This window comes from Rhamphochromis longiceps, linkage group LG16, assembly GCF_057381845.1.
Source record: "Rhamphochromis longiceps isolate RC_006_pf linkage group LG16, R_longiceps_female_GT1.1, whole genome shotgun sequence".
NCBI classification, from domain to species: Eukaryota; Metazoa; Chordata; class Actinopteri; order Cichliformes; family Cichlidae; genus Rhamphochromis; species Rhamphochromis longiceps.
Genome location: NC_140572.1, coordinates 25547469 through 25567003, shown reverse-complemented (window position 1 = coordinate 25567003; position 19535 = coordinate 25547469). Strand labels below are relative to the sequence as shown.

The 19535-nt window shown below is 40.9% G+C and overlaps 1 protein-coding gene across 6 annotated transcripts in view; it reads right to left on the bottom strand.

The window, feature by feature from the left end:
* The window catches only part of igf2bp2a (insulin-like growth factor 2 mRNA binding protein 2a), a 69332-nt gene that overhangs the window by 15980 nt on the left and 33817 nt on the right, over positions 1 to 19535 (bottom strand). For 5 of the 6 annotated variants that reach the window (XM_085384218.1, XM_085384220.1, XM_085384219.1 and 2 more), the window contains 5 exons: positions 15880 to 15928; positions 13800 to 13851; positions 9308 to 9371; positions 8176 to 8466; positions 5935 to 6069 (listed from right to left, as the gene is read on the bottom strand). In XM_085384218.1, coding sequence (XP_085240344.1) covers positions 5935 to 6069; positions 8176 to 8466; positions 9308 to 9371; positions 13800 to 13851; positions 15880 to 15928 — 591 coding nt within the window. Of the gene's footprint in view, positions 1 to 5934; positions 6070 to 8175; positions 8467 to 9307; positions 9372 to 13311; positions 13770 to 13799; positions 13852 to 15879; positions 15929 to 19535 lie in introns of those variants that run through there. The other variant, XM_085384223.1, reaches the window with a different exon arrangement.

Sequence of the window (19535 nt, the reverse complement as noted above, 5' to 3'; positions counted from 1 at the left end):
TGCCCACGACCCGCTATAGCCATTTTGGCCTGCTGGGTGAAATTGGGATTCGATTCCCCACACGACCACCACCCGCATCTACCTATGTAACGTAATGATAACAGCAAATATTTTTCCATTGCTACTGGGCTACCTGCTACCATACATTAGTAGTCACTTTAATGATTAAACAAGCCTTGTTATATAATGACACTATCATAAATACAAATAATAATACAAAAGCACACCATGCTGCAGTATTGTTTCGCCCGTTTGTGCTATTGGTTGTAAAATTAAAACTAGATGTTTTCACAAGATATCCCAGCAAAAACAGATCCTTCTAGCCTGTTATGGTGGATTGCCAGTCGGCCTGGTGGTGTCATGATATATCATGAAGAAATTAAACTGTGTAGATATAAATTATATTACATTTTAGTCAAATATAAATGATACAATGCTTTTATCAAGTGTTATAGCTGCATAAATACTGAAAACAAGTCATTGTAGCTATTTGCTGCCTGGTTGCTAGGCAACATATTGCCATCATAATAGCTGATACATTAGATATTATTAGATATTAGATAGGCTCATGAAGGTTCTTATCTAATACCTAAGATGTACCTCTTTGCCAGGTTTGGTTGCTCAACCCCTATAAAGGTAGGAGGAGAGAAACTATTTTACACTAACAGAAACATTTCCATGAACTGTGGCAGACTTCATAACTCCACCTGAGGACAACCAATGTGTAACAAATCATTTAATTAAACCTCTGTGTGTGGAACAGGTCACCTGTCTGAGATGCAGAAAGGTACAGATTGCAAATGACTGTCCTGTCTGGAATGATTAATAGTTATGAAGATTATTAATGCTATTGTGCTACATTTAGAAATGGACAACTCTCCTGCTTTGGGTAAAAAAAGAAAAAGAAATAATAATAAAAAGAAATAAGGACATAAAATAGGGATGTTGTAGGAAACGCCCTTATGCTCCAACTATTTAAACTTAGAGGAAACACTCCTGCAAACGTGCACAAGCAACAAGCACACTAACCTAAGAAACCTCCTGGGGTGTGGTGTTTAGCAGCCAGATGCTGGAGGTTTCTTTTGTGCTAGATGAAAGATTTCATGATAGTGATGGTGGTGTGTGTGTGTGTGTGTGTGTGTGTGTGTGTGTGTGTGTGTGTGTGTGTGTGTGTGTGTGTGTGTGTGTGTGTGTGCATACTGTTCAATTTTGAAAGGGTGAGATTAGTATGGGGTGAGCTGTAGGTCAAGTAAAGGGAGATGGCATTGGTGTAGGTTAAGAGGCCAAGTTTAGTGGTTTGGGTTTCACTAAGTGAAACTACAGGGTACGGTGTAATTGAGGTGTGGCACTGGGTGGTGTTACTTCACAGAGGCGTGGGGACAGAGGCGTGGAGGTTATTGTTACGTGTGACAGCAGGATTTCTGACTTTACTGGTTGCATAATACTTTGACAGGCACTTTCAGTTAAAGAGACAACATTCATATTTAACCCTTCGGTGTTCCTCGTCAAAAAAGTTACCCTTTTGGGTAACTTTGGATTTTTGATTTTCAATATATCAGTCATTTTAAAGACTAGTTGCATGAAACTGACTTATGATGTGCATTTTAGGATTATTTTTAAAATTCATTGATCCCCTCTATGGTGTGGTGTATAGTAAAGGAGATTCACATAAGTGTTACCTTCTACATTCCTCGTACCATTTTGGGCCCCATTGACTCCCATTATAATCACATATTTTCGATATACTGTAATCCTGACATGTGATAATTTTTTTCTCGTGAATACCTAATGGATCTAAGCCTCAGCCTTCAAAATAAAGGAAAAATAGGTTTTGGATCCAATGAGCACAATATTAGGTACAGCACCACCATAGACATTTTCAGTGTTTTTGAATGCAGGACATGGTTATCTTATTATGCAAAATACATGACAATAAAACAGCTAACCACCATAAAATAGTCTCGATGTAGTGGAACTGATATAAGAGAGTGGTGTGAATGTGATTGAGAATATATTTATATTTTATATATATATTTATAATATATATTATGGGTTTCCCCCCCAAAAAAATAAATAAATAAATAAACAGGGGTCTTTATGACAATAAAGCAATAAAAACATAAAAAATATTTACAAAATTATGAAAAACTTTATATCTGTGGTTAGGTCTGAAGTTGTTTAAAAGATCTGATGTGGAAAAAAAATGAAAAATTAATTCATATATGATATTGCTATATCACCTTTTGGATGGGGACCCCTTTGGGTCCCGAGGGATACCAATGGATGTATAATGCAAAAACTCTTATTGCTCCAAAAATAATAATGCAGCCAAATCAATTCTGTTATGAATTCTTTACCCATCCAAGGCTCTAATAACCTCATGCCAAGTAGTTCCATTTGCAACTCATTTTTTGAAAATATTGCATATTATGGTTTTTTACCCCCCAAAGAAAATAAACAGAGGTCTTTATGACAATAAAGCCATAAAAACCTAAAAAATATTAAGAAAATTATGAAAAACTTTATATCAGTGGATAGGTCTGAAGTTGTTTAAAAGATCTGATGTGAAAAAAAAATGAAAAAACAATTCATAAAATTCATTGCTATATCACCTTTTGGATGGGGACCATTTTGGGTCCCGAGGGATACCAATGGATGTATAATGCAAAAACTCTTATTGCTCCAAAAATAATAATGCATCCAAATCAATTCTATTCTGAATTCTTTACCCATCCAAGGCTCTAATAACCTCATGCCAAGTAGTTCCATTTGCAACTCATTTTTTGAAAATATTGCATATTATGGTTTTTTACCCCCCAAAGAAAATAAACAGAGGTCTTTATGACAATAAAGCCATAAAAACCTAAAAAATATTAAGAAAATTATGAAAAACTTTATATCAGTGGATAGGTCTGAAGTTGTTTAAAAGATCTGATGTGAAAAAAAAATGAAAAAACAATTCATAAAATTCATTGCTATATCACCTTTTGGATGGGGACCATTTTGGGTCCCGAGGGATACCAATGGATGTATAATGCAAAAACTCTTATTGCTCCAAAAATAATAATGCATCCAAATCAATTCTATTCTGAATTCTTTACCTATCCAAGGCTCTAATAACCTCATGCCAAGTAGTTCCATTTGCAACTCATTTTTTGAAAATATTGCATATTATGGTTTTTTACCCCCCAAAATATAAACAGGGGTCTTTATGACAATAAAACCATAAAAACCTAAAAAAAATTTTAAAAATTAAGAAAAACTTTATATCTGTGGTTAGGTCTGAAGTTGTTTAAAAGATCTGATGTGGAAAAAAAATGAAAAATTAATTCATATATGATATTGCTATATCACCTTTTGGATGGGGACCCCTTTGGGTCCCGAGGGATACCAATGGATGTATATTGCAAAAACTCTTATTGCTCCAAAAATAATAATGCATCAAAATCAATTCTGTTCTGAATTCTTTACCCATCCAAGGCTCTAATAACCTCATGCCAAGTAGTTCCATTTGCAACTCATTTTTTGAAAATATTGCATATTATGGTTTTTTACCCCCCAAAAAACAGGGGTTTTTATGACAATAAAGCCATAAAAACCTAAAAAATATTAAAAAAAATTATGAAAAACTTTATATCAGTGGATAGGTCTGAAGTTGTTTAAAAGATCTGATGTGAAAAAAAAATGAAAAAAAAAATTCATAAAATTCATTGCTATATCACCTTTTGGATTGGGACCATTTTGGGTCCCGAGGAACATAAAAGGGTGTAAATTTGAAAAACTCTTATTGCTCCAAAAATAAAAATGCATCAAAATCAATTCTGTTCTGAATTCTTTACCTATCCAAGGCTCTAATAACCTCATGCCAAGTAGTTCCATTTGCAACTCATTTTTTGAAAATATTGCATATTATGGTTTTTTACCCCCCAAAAAACAGGGGGTTTTATGACAATAAAGCCATAAAAACCTAAAAAATATTAAAAAAAACTTATGAAAAACTTTATATCAGTGGATAGGTCTGAAGTTGTTTAAAAGATCTGATGTGAAAAAAAATGAAAAAAAAATTCATAAAATCCACTGCTATATCACCTTTTGGATGGGGACCATTTTGGGTCCCGAGGAACGTAAAAGGGTGTAAATTTTGAAGCGTGCCCAAGGGACAGGAAAAAAAAAAAAAAAAAAAAAAAAATAGGGACAGAAAAAAATACATACTATTTAAAGGTATGCTGATGTATACGGAATTCACAGTGTACACATTTACTTTAACGTTTATCACTTTCAGTACATGAGTACAGTAAGTGTGAAACTACAGCTAGCAACCATGTCGCGTGAAAACAGAAAACAGAGGGAAAACGCTCCACTGACACTGTCAAGAAAAAAAAAACTCAACTCCCCATCTTACTATTTAGAATGCAAAACATTATACAGAGATTATTTTCTATAAATCTAAGCCCATCTGTGTGCAAGCAAAATTTCATTTTTATAACTTGTAAAAAATGAGTACGGTGGTCTCTGCAAGTACTCTGGCTTCCTTTCACAGTCCTAAGGCATGCATGTTAAGCTAACTGGTAATCTTAAACTGGTTGTAGGTATGACTGTATGAGTTGTTGTATGTCTCTGCATTATGGCCCATTTATGCTTGACCCATAGGTTGCTTTCCCCACCAATGTGACACAATCACAGAGCTGTATCCGTCTATACTCGCCATCACCGCGCTTTTGTCTATTTGCAAACTTCTTCAGCACTGTTATAGAACTCTCCCTCTCGGAGTTCTGTGCTATCTGGGAATCCCTGCACTCCAGCACAGATGTGTCATTTAAATGTCTGCACAGGCACCTTGAGTTCGGCCATTTTGAGGACACCTGTGCCAGCAACGGAAAACGTGCAAGGTTTCAAAAGTTGGAAGGCTGAAATGACACCAACCACACAGGTTGGTGCCTATGATGTCATCATTTGTAATCCGACACTCTTTGCTTGGGTGAGAATGAGGAATATAAATAGGTTCTTAGGTATGTGGCACGCCCAATGTGCCCTGCCCCTTTTCCTGGGATAACAACAATAGGGTCCAGCCCCAAACAATGGAAGAAAATGGGTGGATGGATAACTTGTAACTGTAGTGAAAACCTTGTGATTGTGCTGAAATATGAAAATACTGCAGCATAAAAGTTAAAATCATTTGAATGTTTTGGGGGTGGTAACACTTTTTATAACTCCTTCTATAAGTTTTGAGTTTTACAGGTGCTGGTGGGCAGCTTTATTTCTTTGGACAAAGAAGACTTTCACTTCCTTCCAATATCAAAGTATTTTTGTAACTGCATTAAACACATCAAAATGTAGAGAATGGCTAAAATATATATTCTGAACTAGTTTTCAAAGCTGTTCACACAGATCTTTAAGCATTGCTCAAACAGCCAAGGACATAATCAAAAAAACAAAACAGTCACACAAACACATTTAAGCGCAGTTTTTACTATGTATCATCTCAGGGAAATTGATTTGTTTTTTAAAAAATAAATTCAAATACTGTTACACCAGAGAGCAGCCACCCCTGAAAAACAGCACACTTTCAAATAAATGCAGACAAACATGAGTATTATGTGTTAAAGGTTGACGCTCAAACAGAGCAGAAGTTCCGAAAGTTCAAAAGGTGCAGCTTCTCATTAAAGTTGTCAGCCCCAATTAGGCATGTTGACCTTGTTTCTTAAATGTTAAGCTGTGATCACGTGTTAGCCTATGTGAGAGTGTCACTGTGTTTACTGTGTCAGTGGTCCAACCGAGAGAATGCACAGTGAGATTAAAAGGTGCGCAGGCAGGTAAAAGGATAAGATTATAGCCCTGCAGACATTATGGCTAATCGCCCTGTGAGGTTGTAAACATGCTCCACAGGAGCACATGTGAGCATGTTTATATAAAAGAATAGTTGGGCAGACTCACGTCTTGGTCTCGTTGGCCTCCTTCTGCATGATGTCCAGGATCATGCGACAGGCGGCGGAGCAGCCCTCGGGTGTTGAGTGGATGGTGATGGGTTTTTCAGCTGCACCTGCATTTTCCTTCCGATGAATGTCTACCCTGATAGAAAGAGAGACAGACATATATTGGCATTGTAGTAGGTAGGGCAGGGCAATATGGCCAAAAATATTTATCACGATATATATTTGAAAATTTGCGATAACGATATAACTGACGCCAGAAAAAATACTTTACAACTCCACAACTTTATTAGTGCAAAAAAAAAAAAAAAGACCATCAATGTTTTTTCACTTAAACAAGCAGCTGTTTTTTTTATGCAAATTCCTTGCTGACAGTTTCACCAAAAGGCATTTCCAGTGGAAATGGGCTGACATATCCTGAGCATAACCATGTATAATATCCACAAAACTTAAAAAGAGGTTACACACACACACACACAATATGGTAATATTATGTTGAAGCACAGTACGTATCACTCCGTGAGGCTCTTGACTACAATCCATCAAGCGGTGCGGCTTCGTAGCTTATCAAAGTCTGACAGATTTTCGAGCGCCGTGTACCACATAAAATCGGTTCGAGGTGAGTAAGCACAACCAGAATTCATACATAAGACGCACCGGATTATAACTGTCGATTTTTCAGAAAATCAAAAAGATTTTAAGAGCGACTTATTTTCCGAAAAACACGATAATAACAACGGCCCGCTTGCCTGCTCTACCAAAAATTGTGCTTTGGTGTGTATCTGACCGACAAAAACCAAACCATTTCCACACCACTGAAGTTGCACCATTTTTACAAACCAAATCTGGTTAATCTGTCATTCAACGCTTTCGCCCTTCTTATTGACTATGTGCACGTTAGCATATGCTATTTCCGGTGCGGAAACTCCTGTGGGGAGCTTTGTTTCCGGTGTCCTATTCGCGCCTGGTTTACAGTCCAAAACAAGTTAAGCAAATGAATGAATCACGCGGCGATTTACATTTCTATAGATGTCTTGGGCATTTACCCAATATATCTGTAAATGATGTTCATCGACTTGTCAATATTTTTCCCCCGTGCCTCAGAGCAAAAGAGCAAAGGGATTCAAATGTTATATTTCTCAGCGGTCCCTCGTTTATCGCGGGTGTTATGTTCTAAAAATAACCAGCGATAGGTGAAATCAAGTAGCCAATTTTACTTTTTGACGGTGCAAAACGTTTCGTGGACATACAGTACTGCACTTCAGAGTCACACTGCTAGAGATCGATGCAGTGATTCTGTACTGTACAGGAGAGACGTCACGGAGGAGATCGTCTGCAGCGATCAGGACGCAGGACACAATGTGACGTAAAAAAAAGCATGCAAACTTGCACTAAAAAATCCGTGAAACAGCGAGGTGAAAGGTGAACCGCGTTATAGCGAGGGACCGCTGTAATTTTGAAGGTAAGTCACAACATACCCTTCGTAAATACTAATGTATAGAAACCGTTACCAGTAATCATTCATTTTTTGTGTGGCTTTTTTCACGGTTTGTTAACATGCTGTGTAGGTGTGTACTTGACTAGCTGATATCGACATAACGGGGGAAACATCTGGTTTGACTATTCTTCACCTGTAGTTTGAATGCTGAACATTTGCCTGTTTAAATCATAAGACCAGTCATTATACAGAGATACTTCTGAATGTGGACGATGTGTCTTCTGCATAGAGTAATGCAGTTCTGCTTGTGTTGAGTGATGTAAACAACTGATCAATCTAAACGCTTTAAACGTCAAAATTGATCATTCGATTTTTTATGACACAACAGCGGTGAGTGTTCCCACCTTCTGCTCTTTGTAACTTAACGCAATCTTTCAGTTTTCGAGTTTTGGACATGATTTTGGAGTATATCTTCGCAGTAGCAATTGACCGCAAAGCATTTTCTCGTGCACATAGTCAATTCTCCGTCACTGACATGCTTTTTCCACCATGTGCGTATGAAAACAAAGGCACTGCGCATGCGCGTTTTACCCATTTCTATCGTGATATTTCATTTTATTATCATTGCCTAACATTATACCGGTGTTACTGTGAACGGTATGATATGGCCCAGCCCTACATTATGAAGAAGATGATGAAGAAGAAGAAGCAGCAGCAGCAGCAGAGGTACATGCTGCTGCTGCTACATGCTAACCCAAAAAATAAAAGAAAGGTTAAACTCCAGCAGGGTGAGGTGCTGTTGCTTACTTTGACTGCGTCTGTTTGGTGACATCCTTGATGGTGTTGCCTTCCTTGCCGATGATGGCTCCCACAAACTGAGTAGGCACGAGCATGCGCAGTGGGAAGTCGTGTTGTCTGGGGCGTGGAGATCCGTAGCCTCCTGATGGCCCGGGCTGAGAGGAGCCCTGGTCCCGGGAAGTTCGACCCCCACGACGCGTGCGGGGAGCCTGGACAGGTGGAGCAGCATCCGTGTCCATGATATATGACACCTTGAAGGAGTAGTCGTCGAACTGGTGTCCTGTCAACTTCTCGATGGCTCTGGGTGGTAGTAGGAATGTAGAAGCAGAAGTATCAGGAAGAGAGAGGGGAAATAAATGAACAGATGCACTAACACAAGAATATCAGAATACAGGTTCTCTGACAGTTTGACTGATTAATTTCATAAGCCTCTGATATACTTGCTTGTAAACACATGTTTGTTACACATGATGACTACCTCAGCCGAGCAAAAGTCACCAAAGCGGCAAATTACACCTGACATCTGATTATTGGTGGACAAACATTAAATATAATTTGATTTCATGCATCATTCACTGCGCTTTTTCATGGGAAATGCAAAAAAATTAAAATGCAAGATCACACAGCAAGCTTCTCAACTCTAGCAACTCTAGCTCACCACACACCCACCGGCAGTGACCTGGTGAGCTTACATCACATTATTTTCCTTCAAAAAAAAATTTTCCCCTCATAAACACACCAACACAATGCTTTGAAACACATCTACTCTGTTTTCACAAGGCTAAAAAAGTTGGGAAAATGTGACCTAGGTGTTCGATGGACAGCTAATGGAGAGAACAAACATGTTTGCCTTCTACCTTTTAATCCTGTCTTTTTCTACAGTATAGTAACCTCCTCCAAGCTTACATGTGTTTGTGTAAAAAGAAAAATCAGTTCACAAGGAGTTTGTTACTGTGTGGGCCACAGATGAACCAACCCTGCTCTAACCTTTATGGATACACATTTGAAACCGCCTGGTACAAAGAAAAATATACGAACAGCAGGACCAATACTCCTTGTATTGCAGCTTCTTGTCTGTGCAAGTATATCATGAGTTTTGCTCTACTTTCATGCATCAGTGTCACTATTATGTGCTGCTTACACTTTAGCTTCCTCCTTGGTTGCGTATGTAACATTCACCACTGCTGTTTCTGTATCAGTGTTCACTGCAAAACAAGACAGAAAGAGAAGGACATGAAAAAAAAAAAAAAAAAAAAAAACACACCCAAAAGATGACACACAGTAAACAGAGATTCGGTCACATGCACATAGCAGTTCTTTGTTGTTCCCGTAGGTGAGTCAGAGACGCATTCAGGTTCCCGTGGTGACCCAGAGTAGGGCTGCTCGATTATGGCAAAAATGATAATCACGATTATTTTCACTGAAATTGAGATCACGATTATTTGACGATATTTATTTAACCCTTTAAGACCTACCATAGAACCAAGTCGGCCAGAGCTTTTTTTATTTTTATATATATATATATATATATATATATATATATATATATATATATATATATATATTTTTTTTTTTTTACATGTTGTAGTGCCATTTGTGGGAGCATTTCAAGTTGCTATACATCAATACAACTGTTATAGCCCATATTTTAATAATATGTATGTATTAAGTCCATAGTAACTACATTAATTGCAAAAAAGTGCAATAAACTAGAAAAAATTGAAAATTATTTTTGTTTTTTTTACATATATTTCTACTTGGATAAATTTAAGAGGTTTATCCCTCAAAACTTTAAATACAAAAAAGTTGCAAAAAATAGTTTACAACAACAGGAAATTTATTTTGAGTGTCCTCATAGTTTTATTTTGGAGATACAGCAATTTTTATATACTGCAGGAAAAAAAAAAAACAAAAAAAACAATCCTATGATGCAAATTTGCAAAGAAAACAGCAGGTGCATCAAAATAAACTATTTCCAGCAGTGCAATTCGAGTTCTAAGCATCCCAGCAACTATTCAGAAAAGTCAAACATGACTTATAAAAACACCAGTATAGGCTTTTAAGGCCTACAAGTAAAAAAACTACATTTCCCGCGAAAATGACGTCACTTCTGGTTTTGGGCAGGAAATGCGATAGTTCGCGTTGACGTCTTTTTCAATGTGGGAAGTGTTACGAACAGCTGATCGGATCGGCAAAGCGTGTTTCTGGAATATTATGTTTTTGTTCCTGCAAGCGCTTTTTATGCAATTTTTGCAAAGCTATATGTGGAAGGAAACCGTGACCGAGGACAAGCTGATGGCATAAGATGTAAGTACAACTCCTCTGGTTTCATATGGAAAAAAATTTATTGCGCTAGCTTAGCGGGATTTAAAAATAGTTACACAAAACGGAGCTTGCTGCTCTGACCGGCTTTAAAGGGTTAACAATAACAATGTATTGAATAATGACTTTAAAGATTGTCATAAAATATTATAAAATAGTGTGCAAATACTGATAACAGTGCAAATGTTTGCAATATAAGAAATAAATGAAAAATGTAAAGATCTATGTTTAGTGAACTTTGCAGTGTTGCTCTGTGGTGCAGCTACTACACCATAGCAAAGTTTACACACTATGTCTACTTGATCCACGTCTGACTCCGCGAACCCATAATGTTTCCACACCACTGAAGTTTTTTTTTTACCTCTTTTCAACCAACGGCAGTCACTCTTCTCTCCAAATAACTTCTGCTTAGCTTTCCGAGCTTCCCTCGGGTCCTCTTAATTGTTGTGACGCGTGTTCGAAATGCAGAGCGGTGCGCTCGATTTGCCACACGGAGCAGCGCGAGAGTAAAGCATGAGGGAGGGGCTAATAATCGGCTCAGTCATTTTTAATGATCGTTGAAAACTCAGATCGTAATCGTGATTAAAATTCGATTAATTGAGCAGCCCTAACCCAGAGAACCACTTGCCTGTGTGAATCCATTACAACCATCACCACACTGGCTCCCCTCCAGACCCTGCTGCTTCCTCTACAGACAGGAGCAGCTTAACACAATAGCCTCTCTGCCACTTGCACAATAACTATTTAAGTTTGACATGACAGCCTTAACAAAGCAAGTAATCTGTGATAAAATGCAATGCACCGCTAAGAAGCACCTCGCCGAGACTTGTGGTCCGCTGAGGAAAGAACAACACGGATACCGCCACACTGAAGGGTTTGATTCCTGCTGAGATCACGCATTCTTCAATTCTTCAAAGGTTGAACTGTAAGTGGAATTCAATTCAAGCGAGCCTTGTAAAGTACACGCAATTACAAAGGAAGCTCACAATCGATCGATTGATGAAATTGTCCATTGATCAAACAGCTCAGATGCTGAGTTGATCACTGTAGCAATTTAAGGAAAAACGATAAGCAAGCACAAACGTTATATTCTTTTTCTTTGTCTTATAATAAAGAGAAACGCCATCAATATTCATCACTTAATGAAATAATCAACAGATGCAGTCTAGCTGAAGCCAAGAGCTGGGCTATGAATACTGAGACTCGACTGCAAAACATTTTTCTTCTCCTCTCTTGTTCTCTAAGAGATCACAAAAAAGGTTTTGTTTGCTCTAATATTAAATATTTTCAGAATGTTTTGTTTTGTTTTTGCTGTTATTAACTCATGCAATGCATAAATACAAAAAAATGTGACAAATTAAAGAAAAAAAACATTATAAGAGAGTTCATTTGCAAGATGCAGAACCACCACAAGCTGCCAAAACAGCTTGTGGTGGTTTATTTTACCTTTATTTTAAAAGATATTTCTTCATCTTATATTTGACAGGTGTAACCGACCAGCACACAATCTTTTGACATGGGAAGGTTAAATACTGCTCACATGTACCTACACTGGATAAAGTCTAGAAAGATTTAGGGCTGCTGTGCTAGTGCATGTGTGAAAATAGATAAGAGCCACTAGTTCTCCTGACTATGTGCGTCAAAATTTGAGTTTCCCTTTAATTTGTCACCCTGGTATACATGTTTCCTTAACCGGTCTTAGCACATTGTACTTCAGCATGTTTTATTTAACTGCATGATACCTGTAATTTGAGAGAACAACAGTGATACTAATGGCAAAAGAACAAGGTCTGAGAAAGGCAGCTTGTGTTATTGATGAAATGCTTTCTGCCACAAGAGACAACAGTATCTACGTTTTTTCAACTACGCTTGTGAAATCAAATAAATGGCAAATAGAGCAGGTCTTCAAAGCTCTGTAAAGATACTTCTGAGGTTTTAGATAAAACAGGCACATAAATGCCCATGCAAGCCAAGAACAAAACATGTCAATTATAAATAAGTCTGAGATGCCAGGTGTACCACAGAAGTAGTAAAATTATGTTTCAGCTTGCTTTTCCTGTGAACAGTCATAAGAGGCATCAATGTCTAAAAAAGAAACTTCCGAACCTGTTAGCGAGCAGCAGATAGCAGATTTTAAAGGGTTAAATCCAGGGAGAGCGCCCAGCTGGCTTAGAGAGGGCGAGTGGGCTGAGCCTGGCGTGGTGCCCGGCACCGGCACTCACAGCCATTTCTGCCCCACCCCGCCACCAGCAGCTCTGACCATGCCACACAAGAACACCGGACTTCTCTAAAACCTCACCCCTGTAACAAGAGTGCACAGATCCAGGCAGAGAAAAGTGACAGAGACTGCAAGCAGGGACGGACACACGAGCAAGCTGGCTCCATTGATAATTCACTGCAACTAGCGATGTTTGGAGAGCCGGGCTGAGGAACTGAAAGAGGAGGTGAAGGGAAAATGCTGTGCCGGTGTGTGGTACAGCATGAAGTAGACTGTTTAATGGCAGCGTGTGGTAAACTCTGAGTGGAGTATCTCCTCTGTCGGATTCTCTTTTAGCACCTGTCATGACAACAGTGGGTAGTAGTTGGTTGTGGCTGTTTTGATATACAAGGAGACACTGTGCCTGTATGTGTGTGTGTGTGTGTAAAGATTTGTACATGTGCATCTTTGTTGGTGCTTATACCTTGCGGTGCATGCCTCTATTACTCATGCATGCGTGCTTAGACAGCAAAAAGTTTGCAGGGATTGCTCTAATGCTGCCTACCCCCCCCCAAAAAAAAAGAAAAACACCACACACACAAAATCAGACAGTGCAAAAGCCTCACCACAGGCGCCTGCAGTGTCCTCCCCAGTTACCACGATGCACCTCCCCAAAAGAGATCCATCTCGCAAACACATGCAGGCATAAACACACACGTGGACACATTACTACTGGATTACTGCCATGTCTGCCCACTTCAATCTATACGCTGGGGCCAACGGGAACTGTGGTAGTACACAGTGCTTATTATAGAGGCTGCATGCAATTCAAACACTCGACTCTTCGGGTCAAACTTATAAGACACACGCACACACGCAGACAGACAAGATGATAAAGGCTGATTCATATGCAGAGATGGGTTATGTTTAGATAATGGTTGTGTGGGATGATGGTAACGAGGAAGTGAAGTCACAAAGGGAGACTTGACTCACTGGGAGGTCTGCGTGCGTGCATGTTTGTGTGTGTGATGCTAAACAGTCTCATGTGAATTGAACAGTTGGAACCAAATGAAGATGACATGCACAGCAAACAGGGAGGAGAAGAATTCTGTACCTTGTTCCACATTTTCTACAGTACCATACTGAGCTAGAAGGCCATCCAAAACCTGATGGGGAAAAGAGAAAAGATAAAACTCAGACACACAAAATAGCACTGACATACATACACATTAGAGTGAGATCAAGACTTTAAGATCTGATTGATCTTTAGATTAAAGCTTATTACTGGAAGGCCAGACCTTTAACCTTACATTATTTTAATTACGTCACTTCATATCAGCTTATTCCTCTACAATGCATGCGTAATAAAAAGCACTGTACGTTGATGTACCTAGCTCCAAACAAAAACTTTTCCTAATGTCAGATGAGTAGCTGCAGCTAGTGCAGACTTGTCTGTAAATAAAGAAAATGAGAGCTGAATGGCGTCTGAGATCACAGCTAATACTTGCAGAGAAACCTGGAGAGGTGGCAAAGTGCGTGCGTGCGTGCGTGCGTGTGTCAGAGATGTCATTCCCTGCAGTCACGCAATATTGGTAAAAACAGAGATACTTTAATATTCATAAGTGTGATCAATCAAAGTATTATTCCAAAAACTTGTATCTCAGTTGTTATACTTGTGGCTGAAGAGCCTAATCTTGCTGTGCAAACATTATGTATGGTGCAAAGGTGAAATAAGGCAGACATAAAAGACATACTAACACCTAAGATGATATAAGAATGTGTGGCAGCGTTCCATCATAATATGTTAAATAATAAAAGGTCACTGTTCAAACGGAAAGAGGTCAGATTCATGTAGGAAAAAACAAAAAACAAAAAACCAAAAAAAAAAAAAAAAAAAAAAAAAGTAATGTAAAAAGAAAACCACCAAAGGATCTTTCCTGGACCGGCAGTGTGCAAAGAGTGACATCAGTAGAGAAGAAGGGCCGCCATTTTGAACTTTTCACTGTATTTTGCGGCAAGGAATTGTGTTTCACGTATTAAGAATAAATCACATCATTAGAATGGTTAAGCCAAGGAGCCATTGCAGCACATTCTTTTATTCACTACAGCAGCGCATCTTTGATATTTTATTTTATTTACCAGAAAACTCTTGAGATTAAGAATCTCTTGCAAAAATGCCTGGGGCAAGACAGATAGGGTTACCATTACATGTTTTTCAATGGCAGGCAGAACTGGAGCTCCTGCAGAAAACCTGTGAAAGCCTCAGGAGGACATGCAAACTTCACACAGAAAGGCCCTTGTGGGTTTGAGCCCAGGACCATGCAGATCTGAGGCAAAAGTGCTGAGGCACCATGCTGCTAAAAGTCGCCGCAGACTGACTGAATGCAGAAAAACATATCTTTTGTTTATTTTTTAAAGACATTTCATGCTGTCCACTATCTGCTTTTAAATAGCTGGGTTTCTTTTAAGTCTTCAAAAACTGTACTTTTGTTTGTATTTTATTTTTTATTTAGGTTATTATGGAAACTAATTATTTTACTCATCTGGTCCAACAGAAATGAAATAACTCTGAATGAGCCACATACAATAAAATGAGCTGCCTCTGAGCGTCTCTACTAAATTTCAGAAACAAATAGATGACACTTGGATCACGTGTTTTCTATCAGATATTCAATTCTTTATCTATATACTAATACAAAAATACTGTGTTATTAAATGTGAATAAATTCTTTTGTACAATAAAACTGTATGCAGTACTAAAAGATTGGGGGGGGAATAAGGCAAATTGTCCTAATCTGTTCAGTAAACACAAAGCGTTTTTATCCGCTAATGTTTATAATATTAAAAACAATAAAACCCATTTAAACCACATGCCCAGAGCTGTGAGCGCAGACAGGCTGCAGATATTAAAATAAGAAAAATGACCGAGTAAAGGCTTGAAGACAGAGACTCTCACACAGAGAAAACCAACTTGGACCCCAGCAAGGTTACAGATGTCGACACACAGACGCACTGTCATCTGCACACCGACACAGACATAAGCGCGCACACAAGTACAGACATAAACACACAAACACAGGATAAAGGCTGGTGACTCATCGTCAGGAAACTGGTTTATGTGCTACCTGGTGCTGATCAACAGGGCATTACTGTCACACCAACACACACACACAGACGGAGACACACACACTGACCTCCCACTGTAGATGAGGGGGAATGTTCCGGATCTGGATCTTCCGACTCCTGCAGAGATTAAAGACACAGACGGAGAGAATTTAACAGACCCGAACCACAAACTCACATAAACTTACACTCATCTGTTGTGTTCAGAGCAAAGGCAGCAAACTGTGCTCTCTCTCTCTCTCATTCATATATATATATATATATATATATATATATATATATATATATATATATATATATGCACTGCCTGATATATATATATATCAGCTGGATAGCGTAGTGGTTAGACTAGTTCGCAAGTTCGATTCCTGCCTGGGGGGCGTCTGTATCCAGTAAGGGTCCTAAGGCTAGACCCCCTATGCTAAGCGAGCCTACCGCAGACATGAGCGAGACAGATAAATATGAAGGCATGCCGGCTCGGACGTCGCCCGGATCAACAAGGTCCGCGTCAGGTGTTGAGGAACCAGGGCACCCTGACGAAAAGTGGGCTACTGGAACAAGAAGGCATCGGTGGGCAAGGGACGAAAACAGGGCGTTGTTGGAATGCTACTACGCAAGTAACCCCGGCGGAAGGGGCTACATGAATAGGATGAGGGACCTATGGATTCTTCGATACCCAACATCCACAATGACGGCGAAACAACTAGTAGCTCAGTGTTCCAACATTCGAAAGAAGGGACTGCTCTCACAGCTAGAGATTGACGAGGTACAACACAAATGCTACGGCAAGGAGGAGTCAGGACGCCAGGTCAGGGGGGAGATATCATCACCCCCACCCGAGATTGGGTACATAGCCCCAAGTGCGATAGGAGAAGGATCGTTGAGTGCGAGAGGAACTGACCTGAAAAATAGGATCATGGCCAAGCTTGAAACCTGGATCCCCCGTAGCAGGTTACCAAGATTACGTGAAGTACCCTCAGAAGGTCTGCTAGATGATGTTAATGCAGCACTACGGGCAATACCTACAACCACGATTACCGACACTAACAAGCTGATCTACAATACGGCAGCAGTGATCAGTGAGATGCTTGGCTACAAGTTGAACAGCGACAAGGGGCAGTACCCTCCATGGAGAAGGAGGCTAGAGGGCAAGATCAAAGTAGCACGGAGGGAGGTTAGCCAACTAACGGAGTTGCAGAAAGGTGCGACAAATAAGGTGCCTAAGAAATACGGCAAGCTGTCCATACCTGAGGCCTTGGAAACTGCCAAGCAAAGACTCACAGCCTTGGCCAGCCGCTTGAGGAGGTACACCAGAGAGATCGAAGGCAGGAGAATAAACCAGCTGTTCTCCACAGAACCAGCAAAGGTGTACTCTCAGTGGCAAGGGAACAATAAGAGAACAGCACCACCAAGGCTGGAGACGGAGCAATACTGGAAGAGCATATGGGAGAAGGACGCAACCCATAACGGCAATGCTCAGTGGCTGGAGGATCTGAGGGCAGACCACAGCGACCTCCCTGAACAGGGTCCAGTAACCATCACAGTGGCAGATATCCAAGAAAGGGTCTCCAGTATGAAGAGTTGGACAGCACCAGGGCCCGACATGGTTCACGCCTACTGGCTGAAGAAGCTGACTGCACTCCACGAGCGTCTGGCAGCACAAATGAACCAGCTGCTAGTTAACGAGAGACACCCGGAATGGCTAACTGAAGGCCGGACGGTCCTGATCCCCAAGGACCCCAAGAAGGGACCGGTCCCCTCCAACTACCGACCAATAACCTGCCTCAGTACTACATGGAAGCTCCTGTCAGGCATCATATCGGCTAAGATGAACAGGCACATGGGTCAATACATGAGCGGGACACAGAAAGGAATTGGCAAGAATACCAGAGGCGCAAAACACCAGCTACTGGTAGACAGAACAATCAGCCGAGACTGCAAGACCAGACTGACCAACCTGTGCACTGCCTGGATTGATTACAAGAAGGCCTATGACTCAATGCCCCACAGCTGGATACTGGAATGCCTAGAATTGTACAAGATCAATGGGACCCTAAGAACCTTCATCAGGAACTCAATGGGGATGTGGCGTACAACACTAGAGGCCAACTCCAAGCCCATAGCACAAGTCACCATCAAGTGCGGGATCTACCAGGGAGATGCTCTGTCCCCACTGCTGTTCTGCATAGGCCTGAACCCCCTCAGTGAGATCATTAACAAGACTGGCTACGGATACCGACTACGGAACGGAGCAGTTGTCAGCCACCTCCTGTACATGGATGACATCAAGCTGTATGCCAAGAGTGAACGAGACATCGATTCACTGATCCACACTACCAGGCTATACAGCAATGACATTGGAATGTCGTTCGGACTGGAGAAGTGTAGTCGGATGGTATCAAAGAGAGGGAAGGTAGTCAGAACTGAGGGGATTGAACTACCAGAAGGCAACATTGCAGACATAGAGGACAGTTACAAGTACCTGGGGATCCCGCAGGCGAATGGGAACCATGAAGAGGCCGCTAGAAAAGCTGCAACCACCAAGTACCTGCAGAGGGTCAGGCAAGTCCTGAGGAGTCAGCTGAATGGTAAGAACAAGATCCGGGCCATCAACACGTACGCCCTGCCCGTGATCAGGTACCCTGCTGGGGTAATAGGCTGGCCAAAGGAGGAGATAGAAGCCACTGACATAAAGACAAGAAAGCTCCTTACCATGCATGGAGGGTTTCACCCCAAGTCCAGCACCCTGAGGCTGTACGCTAAGCGGAAGGAAGGGGGCCGGGGACTGGTGAGTGTCAGCACCACAGTCCAGGATGAGACAACGAACATCCAAGAATACATTGGGAAGATGGCCCCAACTGACCGAGTGCTCAGTGAATACCTCAGGCAATAGAAACCCAAGAAAGAGGAGGGAGACGAGGAACCATCATGGAAGGACAGGCCCTTGCACGGTATGTACCACCGGCAGATAGAGGAGGTGGCTGATATCCAGAAATCCTACCAGTGGCTGGACAAAGCTGGACTGAAAGACAGCACAGAGGCACTAATCATGGCAGCACAAGAACAAGCTCTGAGCACAAGATCCATAGAGGCTGGGGTCTATCACACCAGGCAAGACCCCAGGTGCAGGCTGTGTAAAGATGCCCCAGAGACAATCCAGCACATAACAGCAGGGTGCAAGATGCTAGCAGGCAAGGCATACATGGAACGCCATAACCAAGTGGCCGGCATAGTGTACAGGAACATCTGTGCCGAGTATAACCTGGAAGTCCCGAGGTCAAAATGGGAGATGCCCCCAAGGGTGGTGGAGAATGACCGAGCTAAGATCCTGTGGGACTTCCAGATACAGACGGACAAAATGGTGGTGGCTAACCAACCGGACATAGTGGTGGTAGACAAACAGAAGAAGACGGCTGTAGTGATCGATGTAGCAGTTCCGAATGACAGCAATATCAGGAAGAAGGAACACGAGAAGCTGGAGAAATACCAAGGGCTCAGAGAAGAGCTCGAGAGGATGTGGAGGGTGAAGGTAACGGTGGTCCCCGTGGTAATCGGAGCACTAGGTGCGGTGACTCCCAAGCTAGGCGAGTGGCTCCAGCAGATCCCGGGAACAACATCGGAGATCTCTGTCCAGAAGAGCGCAGTCCTGGGAACAGCTAAGATACTGCGCAGGACCCTCAAGCTCCCAGGCCTCTGGTAGAGGACCCGAGCTTGAAGGATAAAACCG